The sequence below is a fragment of the Acipenser ruthenus genome, chromosome 12 (genome assembly GCF_902713425.1).
Source record: "Acipenser ruthenus chromosome 12, fAciRut3.2 maternal haplotype, whole genome shotgun sequence".
In the NCBI taxonomy this organism is placed as follows: domain Eukaryota; kingdom Metazoa; phylum Chordata; class Actinopteri; order Acipenseriformes; family Acipenseridae; genus Acipenser; species Acipenser ruthenus.
Window position 1 is genome coordinate 6733097 of NC_081200.1, and position 12071 is coordinate 6745167.

The window sequence follows — 12071 nt, forward strand, 5'->3', positions numbered from 1 at the left end:
ATTGGATCATTTCAGCATCATTCATATTTAAAAGTATATTTGTATATTGAAAAGGAAAGCTGCACTGCTAGCTCCATGACGATTATATTTGTTCATGTGTAAACTAAGAATAAAGATGAATATTTAAATCAACATATATACAGTATGTACAGGTATCATATAAATTACACTTCTGATACACCAAATCTACAGTCACTTTATAAGTAAACATTTCAATAGTGAAACCCATTATGAACAACACGTGATCAAATATGATTTCAGGTATGTCACAACAAGTAATCATAACTGCATAGATTATTTATACCTATAAGCAAAGCAGCAATATCTCTAACAACAACCCTTAAGAAAAAATATTAATACACACACAAAAAAATCATATGAAACATAACACGTGTCAACTACAATCAAGTCAGAATTCACTTGAAACAAAAGGTTTTTGTCATGTTTGTCTTATCGTGTTATTTCAAAACCCATTGATGGAAAATGCCATGATGAAAACACAGTAGATCAAGGTGGAACCATAAAAAGAATATGCATCTATTCATCACCAGCCTTTTCCACTGTACTGTCTACCATGTTCATCAATCTATTAGCAGCTGCACAAAACCAATTTCTGCATACAATGAAATCCTGACAGGTGTTCTTTTAAAACGTAACGTCTCTTTTCATACCAGTATGGACACAGTTGTACAAGGGTGAACTAAGGAGTTTGTTATAAATGTGCCAAATGAAAAATACATCAAAATAAAAAACAGGAAATTAATGTTGTTGTTTTTTTTGGGGGGGGGGGGGGGGGGGGGTCAAGAAAAAGCTTGGGAATTAATTTTATCCTTCGAATGCTATTCACTTTCTTCCCCAGTTCACTTGGTTCCAAAAAATTAAAGTTAAAGAAAACACACCAAAATGCATAACTATTCAAAAGGATACTTTGCCTTTAACTGTCTTAGCAAAACCTATGTTGAAATGTACCTGTGTAAAATAACAAAGAACCACTTAGTTCAGATGATAATATACTACTGTTACTTGGTGGCAGCGCTGCTACGACTAATATCATTGTGAAACAGAGCCCAAAACGTGAGCTGTACAATTCATTTGTTTTAACATTTAAATACAATATTAGACTCTGCAAATAACTGCTAACTTAAAAAGGCAATACAAAACTGGCCACAGTATTTAGTCATAATGTTATAAAGGTATTCAAACAGGTCAGCTGACCAGCGTAGTTTGTTAAGTATTGTACCAGAATTCTTTACAGCTCACACCATTGCTACAGCACATTAAACAAATGCAAATGAGACATGAAAGACTGACATGAACTGTTTAGTTTTCTAACATCTTGGAATCAATGGAACACAAAGGTGCCTTTGAAACTTAGACCAGACACATTTCAATCATTAAAATTGGGTCCACGTTGTTTACTATTATCTCCCTGCCCCTTATTGTAACCATTAACTAACAATTGAAAACACTTAAAAGTTGTTTCCATTTTCCGAATTTTTAAACGCAATTAAAAGCTACTTAATACAACACTTCTTGTTTCCTTTGGCAACTTGTTCTACAAATGCAGTAATGTCTGCTGGCTGTGAGTCACAAGCAGCTGAGACACGTACTGTAGTTTAAAGCACAGTATCCCACCCATGTTGATTTTTATAACATCATTCCTGTACTTTGGTTCTGCTTTCATGAGTAATTGTTTTTGAAAATCTTTCTAAAGCCAGGTCACAAACTACACACACTGCAAATAGTATTGTTAATACAATTCAGTTGTTAGATCTAAAAACTACTACTGGAGAAAGTTCAGAACTCAGTACTCTACAGCACTAGCCAAATACCATTCAGTCATGCCAGCAACTCCAATTTTGCAATATACTTAGGTTTCACATTTCAGCCACATTCTCTCTCTTTTGGCAATACTTACCGGAATTCTGTTTTTTACCGTAAATTTTGCAACATGTGGTAATAATTTTTTGAATGATGGCGCCAACATAAAAGAACAAACAGATCATTTTAGCACAGTCCCCAATCTTTCATTTGAGGTTTTCTCATTATCAATGTTTGCTTTATCATGCTCATCAATGATCTGCAGCTTCTTCAAGTTTCATCTAATCGATACTGTGCTGGTATCTATTGTCCTGATTTGTGTCTTGATCAGATTTATTGCAGAATCAAATTACAGTTTACTTTGTTAACTATATCATTAACTTCAAATAGCTTCCCAGTTCTTAAGTTACAAGAAATATAAAATATTTGATGAGATCGACATACATACATATAGGTTCGTACATATGATTCACCTTTACTGTACCATATCATTCAACTATACCTACAGCACAGTGTAATTTGTCTGGCTTGTTACAGTTAGATCCTGCTGGTAAGTGGTAATTGTAAAAAAGAAATAGTCACAGGCTAGATACTTTTTACTGAAGCCCTCCATACTATTACATTGTGCATTCTGGATTTCAAGATGGTATGCCAGAGGTTTTATTTAATTATTGTATGTTATTATATAAAATTAATCATTTAAACTCCATATGCTACAGTTACATCCCTTGCATGTTGCAACAACTAACAATTATAACCCAGCTAACAATATTAAATAAAAAAGGGAACATATTGCTGAAGTTCCTGTATCTCTTTGCACCATCTGGTTAATTTTTACAAAGTATGTTTGTGGGATTTACCATACTTTCCAAAATATGTTAAGATATGATATGGTACTTGCTCTTCAAAAGCACCTTTAGTTTATGCCAGAGCATGAACACCCCCACTCCCACTCCCTCATCAGCAGACCAATCATAGGCAATCAATAACCACTTCAACCTCAACTGAGACTCACCAATTTGATCTTAGAAAACCAAAGATAGGCAAACGGAAAATACGTTTACAGTAAATAAGTTTATCTACGATGCCTGTCACTTCGAAGGAGGATTTCACCTGAGAAACCTCAAAATGGAGTGAGGTAACCAGTGGAGTACCACAGGGATCAGTATTAGGTCCTGTGCTATTAATGACTTAGATTCTGGTATAGTAAGCAAACTTGTTAAATTTGCAGATGACACCAAAATAGGAGGTGTGGCAAACACTGATGCAGCAGCAAAGGTCATCCAAAATGATCTAGACAGCATTCAGAACTGGGCAGACACATGGCAAATTACATTAAAAGTGTAAGGTACTGCACGCAGGCAATACAAATGTGCATTATAAATACCATATGGGAGATACTGAAATTGAAGAAGGAATCTATGAAAAAGACCAGGAGTTTATGTTGACTCAGAAATGTCTTTATCTAGACAATGTGGGGAAGCTATAAAAAAAGTCCAACAAGATGCTCGGATATATAGTGAAAAGTGTTTAATTTAAATCAAGGAAAGTAATCTTAAAACTTTACAATGCATTAGTAAGACCTCATCTAGAATACTGTGTTCAGTTCTGGTCACCTCGCTACAAAAAGGATATTGCTGCTCTAGAAAGAGTGCAAAGAAGAGCGACCAGAATTATCCTGGGTTTAAAAGGCATGTCATATGCAGACAGGCTAAAAGAATTGAATCTATTCAGTCTTGAACAAAGAAGACTACGCAGCGATCTGATTCAAGCATTCAAAATTCTAAAAGGTATTGACAATGTCAACCCAAGGAACTTTTTCGACCTGAAAAAAGAAACAAGGACCATGGGTCACAAATGGAGATTAGGTAAAGGGGCATTCAGAACAGAAAATAGGTGGCACTTTTTTACACAGAGAAGCGTGGGAATCTGGAACCAACTCTCCAGTAATGTTGTTGAAGCTGACACCCTGGGATCCTTCAAGAAGCTAACTAACAACCAAACGAACAAGATGGGCCAAATGGCCTCCTCTCATTTGTAAACGTTCTTATGTTCAGTTAATTTTTTGTGAGCTTAAATAAATTATTGTTATTTCTACTGTTGAGGGTATTCTTATCCCCCAAATTATTTATATAGCACCTTTCATATCACAGTATCTCAAAGCACTTTACATGTTGGTTAAAACAGAAATATAAAGAAGTAGTACAAATTACAAAGTAACAATAAATAATAATAATAATAATAATAATAATAATAATAATAATAATAATAATAATAATAATAATAATAATAATAATAATAATAATAATAATAACTACTACTACTACTACTACTACTACTAATAATAATAATAATAATAATAATGGCTTACCTCCAGTCTGTCTGTCCTCATTAGTTTCTGAGCAGCAGCAGCTGCAGCTGCAGGGCCAGGGACTGCAGGGTTCCCTGTTACCAGCATTGGACCGGTAGGCATCATTTCAGCTGGGAGCAAGCCTGGAGACACTGGCCCCATGTAGGGGTTGAAAGCTGCTGCCGCATTGGTGGCTAGGCTTGGGGCGACAGAGAACATTGGCTGCAAAATAAAATATTAAGAGTTTAACAAGAAAAATATATAAAAAGGGGCAAATTGTAAAACATGTATAATGTTCTGAACAGCAATAAATGGCAGCGTGTTTTTTTGGTTGTGTACAAGGTGGTTATTACTGTAAGTCAGTTAGGGACACTTTGCTACGCAGCTGTGGAAAAAACAACTCACCTTCTTAATAATAACTTCTTAATGCTAAGACAATTTGTCACATAGTAGGTTTCAGATTACATTAAAACAGGAGGGTGCTGCATTTTCACAGGGACATGCAGCATACAACACCTCCCTTAAACTGCTAAGGAATGTTATGTCCAGAGCAGTGCGGTGAAGTGGCCTTCTGACTTCATAACAACTTTGTATTCATAACCAAATGACAAGAATGCATTTATTTATTTACACGTATTAACTCTGTTAATTAAACAAACAAATAACGCTTTGTTTTCAAAGACATACAGCAAAATAACAGTTTAGCCCTTTCACAGTTTATAAATGTATTTATGTTTGACACATCTTTATTTATGCTGTTAATTTGAGAGGGACATCTTTAGAAGTCATGAGTCTATTTTTAAACAAGAGATTTAAAGAACATGTTCTTTTTGTCCAGGATTATCAGTGATTTATAATGATTATAGTTATACGCAGCATCTATTCTCCTTGCATGATCCCATGTTCATCTTAGTAAACCAAACAATATTATTTTCAATGCAGGCTGGTCAGGTTACCAGACTGGAATACCACATTCATTTGAGCTCTCGGAAATTATGAAAATACTATAATATTTTAAAAGAATTTCCAGTGAAATATTCATATTCTATTTTAAAAATGATAAAATAAATAAATGCTGCAAGTTTTCCACTGGGGTACCTGCTGGATATTAGGCTAGTGCCAATTTCAACCTCTGTTGGTAAGATTACAAATAACTTTTTTTAATTTAAAGTATCTTAGAGCAATAATATATTAAAGAGAGCTAATTAGATCACCTTCAGAACATGCATGGAATTAAAAGAACCTCCCACACTCAAAACTAGGTTGCCTTTTTCTTGAGATTTATTCTGTATTGGGAATAACTAGATCTATTGCAGTCTTCTTAATGGCTCCCCTTCTATCCTTTGTGTAGGTTTATACTTTTTAATAATCCTGTTTCACAGACAACATAAAAATAATGAGCGCCTTTTTCTTTTCTTAAGAATGCCCTTGTGCTTGGAAACATGTCAAGAAGTATTGTCACTTCATTCATCAAGGACACATATATTGTGTATTGTCTATCACAGTCAAAGCAAATGCTGCCACTTAAAAAAAATTGACTCCATCTAAATTGGCTGTATTTAGCAGTTTTGTTTAACAAGGCTTGTTTTAATTAACTGAAGGCTAGCCTATATAATGTATAAGGCTAGTCACATATTTTCAAAAATTGGACCAAGCAATTCACCCTTGACACATTCTTGACCCTGATATAAAATGCAGAGAACTTTTTGAAGCCTGACTTCTCCAAGTTGGAATATTGAATATTGAATATTATGTTGCAAGGGCTATAATAATGCATACACTATTTAAAATTATTATTATTATTTATTTCTTAGCAGACGCTCTTATCCAGGGCGACTTACAATTGTTACAAGATATCACATTATTTTTACATACAATTACCCACTTATACAGTTGGGTTTTTACTGAAGCAATCTAGGTAAAGTACCTTGCTCAAGGGTACAGCAGCAGTGTCCCCTACCAGGGATTGAACCCACGACCCTCCGGTCAAGAGTCCAGAGCCCTAACCACTACTCCACAGTGCTGCCCCTATAAATAGAGTTGTGTTGTATTTGTTGTTTATTAAAAATTATTTCCAAATCTGTCTCCAGTAGGACCGGTACAAAAAACATCTGGAAGTGACGTTACCAAGACAGTGTTAACATTTGTTGTATGAAGTGACCACCTGGACAGCACTTCAAGTCCACATTGTTAACAAAATCAAACAGGAAATTTGACAGGATTGTGTTTAACAAGAGGTTATATATTTTATGGTTTATATCAAGCTAGTGTTTTACAATAATAAACTGAGTTTCTTATCAGCATAGTCTAAAAATCTTCTACAATTTCAGCATTTAATTGTATAGCCTTAAATGGAATACCTTACATTGACAATTCAATTCAATTCAATTCAATGTATGTTGTGCTGGGTTTTAGTGACTGGATTCCTACTGTAAAGCTACAACAACAACAGTGTTAGATAGCTGTAAGAAAAGTAATGCTAGTCTGACATTGTTATTTTAACTTTTAAGTGACAGTGGGCAGAAAAAAAATACTAAGGAAATGCTTCATGTTAATTACTTTTCCAGGAGTAAAAACAAACTCCCACAAAAAGGTAGCACACTAGGATGCAACAGACCTTCTCAAAAACTAAAATGTAGGCCCTGTGGTTTAACTATGAGGGTATGCCAGGACATCTGCAGCAGGAAGTGATGTTTGAGATATTGTGTGCCTGCTTTACTACTTTCTGGCAATCCCACTCTCTCTGCCGACCACAAAATTAAAGCTGCATAAATCCATACAGAACACATAAGCATGCAATGTAGATTCAAATTAAAATATGCAGAGACATTAAAGAAAATAAAGAAAAAAGAACTGGAACTGGAGTGGGATGTCAAAGAAAGCAAACATTATTTAAAATAATGGTAATTACTTGGTTAGAAGTACTTCAGACTTATTTTTTTATTTGTAAATTCTAGCTTTTCTTCTTTACAAATTCATAAAACAAACTTTTTTTATAGAGCTTAGAGAACAGTAATTGCTGCAGCAGTAATGTAAAAATGGTATGCGTTGAAAATGATTATGGATTTTAGCGTGCCAGCCCTGAAACACAAATTATATTATATTTCACTTTTCATGAAATCATCATATCATGATACGTTATAGAGTTTTGACTTCTGAAACAATTAACAACAGCAACAACAAGGCATTTCTCAACATTTAGTCCCACATATTACAAACTTATTGATTGTATAGCATTCATTTAGCAGATATCCTTTGCTCTGGTTTGAACCATGACTTTTCACATGTGAGCAACAGGAAGGCAGAAGCTGTTTGTATTCAGGGAATGCTGGGATGCATTTGGAAACACAGTGTTAGTATACAGTATTGTTTTAGATGAAGCAGAAGAAAACATGGTTAGGAAAAAGACAAGAAATGATCCTGAAAATAGGTTTTTAAAAAACAGAGTTACTTACTTGAAAGAAACGGGGGGACGAATTGTATGAAGATTCAGGGTGAATAAGCAAACGGTCTATCTGTGTGATATTTTAAAGGAAGATTTAGAAAACAACCGTGGTATGCCTTTCCAATTAATTAATTTTTTTTTTTCATCCTAAACTCTAAGATGCTCCATTTGGTACCTGATTCAGAATAGACCAGTTGACTGTAAAAGTCTGAATTGAGATGCTGTTTTTACTCAGGCAGAGTTATCCTAAGCTGTGCCAAACTGCTTTTCATGATGTCATCACAATTATTCCAAGAATAAGACACTTTTTTCAGCACTCAGGTATCAATCTACATTTTTCTACAAATGTTTAAACATTAGTCTTACATCTCCAAATCATGATATGAATACAGGAGCTTTACATACAAATAGTGACATCAGCATAATGCACATGTTTTCTGCTGTGGTTACAAATCTACATACAATGCAACATATAATGGGATATATATATCATGGACTGAATAACAAAAGGTAATAACACAAACAAAAATCAAGCCATCAGTGATCAGAAAAATAGACCTGGAAATGATTGCAGAAAAAGGGTGATTGATAAAAAAAGAAGAAAGTGCTCAAACAATGCAGAAAGGCAATGGTAAGGAGGAGTGAAGGGGTAAGGTATTCTCACACATGGATCACACCAAGTTATGGGAGAGGTTGAGGTTTGCAATTTTGGGTTAGTGACACGCTTTTTAAAAACATTCCTTTTACCTCTACAAGAGACTATAATACAACACAGCTTTGCACAGAAATGGTGTTTTGTACTGTATAACCCCTGGCATTTTAAAATAGGGGTTTATATTTATGCTGCAACCAAAGTGGATTATCTAACTGAACATCTGAAACACATGTTCAACATTTAGAATTTACTTAGGAAGAAACAATGTAACAGACTTGAAAAAAAAGATAAATGTTTCCTTATTAACTGTTTCTCTAAAACAATCTGATTATCAATGTCAATCTCTGCTAAGATTTCAGACCCACGGGCCCCAGTATAACTGGAATTACCACATGCAAACATACAGTATGAGATAGCTTTGCTTTTTTCAAATAAAAATGGGCCCGATTTATGAGTTAATAAAAAAGGCAAATACAGTTTAGGGCATAATATGCACTATACATTACATGCAACATACTGTAGAGTTTACACATACATAAACTGTATTTACAAAAGGATTTGCTTTGGCATGATTTTGTGCTCCTTTCCTTTATTTCAATAAAGAGTCCTATCTATTCTTTATTTAAATAAACATGATGCCTTGTGCAATTCCCCTGTTAGAACACATTCAATGCTGATTTGCATTACTTTATCAGATTTTTTTTTTTTTTTTTTTTTAGTGTCACAGCTCCAAAATTTATTCCAGATGCCTTTAAGCTTTTCTGCATTTATAAATATTAACCTACATTAGCAACTAACGATGCGCTAATTTGTTAATCCTAAAAAAGGGGACGGTGCTTTGAAACTTAATATCTCTGCAGCACAGCTTGGCAAAAGAATGCTTTTTGGTTAAATGTAATATACTATGCGGGGAAACAATACCAGTTCTGATTCTAAGTGCTGATCTCAGAGGTGGCATCTGTCAGATATCTGACCCATGCTATCCAGTTTCAGCTTCTGTCTGTCTGCAATAAAACATGTTATAAACTCATCATACAGTTCATCTCTAGGTCACAGGCTTGATTTTTTTTTGTGAGTTAAAGCTTGCTTACCATAGGTTGTAATTGAGTACTAGGCATCATGGCGTTGGCAAGCTGCATCTGCTGGGCCAGCATAGCCATATTTTTCTGCTGAATTAGGTTATTGCGTCCATTTATCTCCAACTGTGTTTTTAAGTGTTGAGGAGGATGCAGATATTTGCAGTTTTCGCGTGAGCAGCGGCCCTAAAGGGAAAAAAGAGAAATAATCATAAGCAAATAAAATCAAATGCTATTTATTTTTAACACACGCACAGAGCGATTTCCAGTGGGATCTGATTTCCTATGTATTGGCCCCAGCTGATGCTCTTCCTCTAGGCTTTTTCAAGCACACAAAATACAACACACGAGCAGCCTCAATCTGAAAAGGCATATGTATATGTATGTTTTCATGTAGATACCAGTGTTGTGGTGTAACTAGCAAGGTAATTAGTTACATGTAATTGGATTAATTAATTAATTAATTAATTAATTAATTAATTAATTAATTAATTAAAGTAGAATTTAAAAGTATACACAACGTTTTTATAACATGTAACAGACACATGAATAACCTGGCAAAACAGCTGTCAAGAATGAGAACTGGACGTAAAGATAGAATATTTGTTCATCGTATTTTTATCTTTGCTGTTTTCTGTGTACAGGCCTAATAAAGACAGAAACAATACATGCTACAGTAACACCGTGGCTCCACCTCCGTTCATTGTGATTTCAGCTCCAAGTACACTTCAAGTTTTTCACACTTTTGTCACAGACGCCAGGTTTGTATCTTTATTTTGTTGTGTCGATGAATATTTCATATCTTAGGACTTAGGGGTGTGGGGATGTCAGTAGCATAATACCAGTCTAATGTCTTTCATCGGTGCTGAATTCTGAAATGGTATTACATTTTTGTTCTTTAAATATTCTCCTTTTCCTCATATGTCATTATCCTGGCAGTCTAACCCGGAGGCGTCCATTTAAAACTGAAAGCAGATCAGTCGTTTTATTTTAATCAATCTGTCTAATTGTAAAGGCTTTCTATTTTCAGCTACTCCAGAAAAGTAACTCCAGGTTGCTTGGCATACCCTAAACACTGCAGCTTTAGGTGTGTTTAGTCAAAAAGAAAATGTCTAATTCTGTACCAAATCAGTACACTACTAAAATATTATAATTACTGATATCTGCCATGTTGAGCATGATTATTAAGGTTTTGATAAAATCATTCTTTTTTTTAAATAGTGGACCAATATCACTTACTATATGCATTTTTCTTTTAACAGAGAGACAACATTTAAGGGTCCTCATTTTTTAAACTAATTATACCAGCTGTCATCACTCCAGACACATTCATTATTAACTGTTAATTACCTTCTCCCAGTGAAAGTTTCCATTTCTCCTCACACTGTCATGTGACAAAGCATACAATTTACCTAGTAATATATGGTTATTAGCCTATATCTCATTACAGCGTGTAAATCATTTCATAACCTACTGCTTTCATAATCTTTTAATAATTTATGATATCAATAATAATAAGCAAAGCATGTCAGGTACAGTATGTTCTACTGTTGGCATTTAAATGCAATCTAAAATAAACAACTCTTTCAAATGCAATGTTAAAAGCAACTATTAGCTGTTTGCAAAATTATAAACATTTAAAACAATAACATTTAAGACGTTTTGCAGAAGGATAGCAAAACAGATGTCAATTAATATATAATAATGGATATTTAGTTGTTATCTTGGGTTAATAATATTAATCAAGGTTGTAAACTTATATTTCAAATGTTTATTTTTTTTTTTAAACAAAGAGAAAACTCTTGAAATTTCCACCTGAAAATATGAAGGCCAAAGTTACATTTTAAAAACAAAGGAGGAACTGAACCAAGAGATTCCACTGGGGTGTCTCCTTCACAACTCAGCCCTGACCTGAATAACTCACTAGGGAACTACGTTAACACCAGACTAATTTCACCTAAACTGGATTGAAACGCACGCCTCCAGAGGTGAGAATACAGTCACGCTTTAAAGGAATATTCTAAGAGTATGCTGTATGTCTTCCAGAAAACAGTTCTGATGCTAACCAGTACATGTAATGCCATTCTAAAAAAAGATTTTCCAAGAACTTGTGTAAAAATGAGGAGCTAAAAATAATTTTAAACTGTTTCATTCCTTGGCAGGAGGCTAATTATTTAAGTACATGCTGGTTCCTTATATAGAGCTGGTGTCTGACCAGATAAGAGGTGAATGCTGGAGAAAATTCTTGAGGACATTTCAATATGACAAGATGGTGGCAGATGTCAGTGATAATAACAGATGGAGGAAGGATATAGGTAATAGGCCGTAATGAAAAATGCCACAAATCACTGGCAGACAGTGAATGAAAAATGGCATGTTGCTTGGGAAAGAGTTTTCAACACATGCCCGGTGAGTGTTCTTTACCTGGCTAATGAATGCATTAAAAGGTGTTAGGGAAGTCAGAATAATGACTGTGATATAATACACATGTTTGTTTCTCTTAGATACAGTTGTTAGCTTTTACTAAACATAAACAGGCAGCACTTATGTCATCTTTGTTGAGTTACCATGGAATTATTTCAGCAGAGTTCAATGCAAAGCCGTGGCTCGCTTGAGCTTGTATATATCAATGGGAATCTATTTCAAACTCTTTGAAAAACACAATGGGCCCTATTTAGCAAACATGTGCGCAGCTGCTATCGCTAGGGCAAAAATGACAGCGTT

The 12071-nt window shown here is 34.5% G+C and overlaps 1 protein-coding gene across 31 annotated transcripts in view; it reads right to left on the minus strand.

Moving 5' to 3' along the window:
- The window catches only part of LOC117416582 (muscleblind-like protein 1), a 78561-nt gene that overhangs the window by 11694 nt on the left and 54796 nt on the right, over positions 1-12071 (minus strand). For 19 of the 31 annotated variants that reach the window (XM_059034433.1, XM_059034448.1, XM_034027766.3 and 16 more), the window contains 3 exons: positions 9363-9533; positions 7627-7686; positions 4193-4393 (listed from right to left, as the gene is read on the minus strand). In XM_059034433.1, the coding sequence (XP_058890416.1) occupies positions 4193-4393; positions 7627-7686; positions 9363-9533 (432 nt within the window). The remainder of the gene's footprint in view (positions 1-4192; positions 4394-7626; positions 7687-9362; positions 9534-12071) is intronic. The other 12 variants (XM_059034437.1, XM_059034435.1, XM_059034445.1 and 9 more) reach the window with 1 other exon arrangement.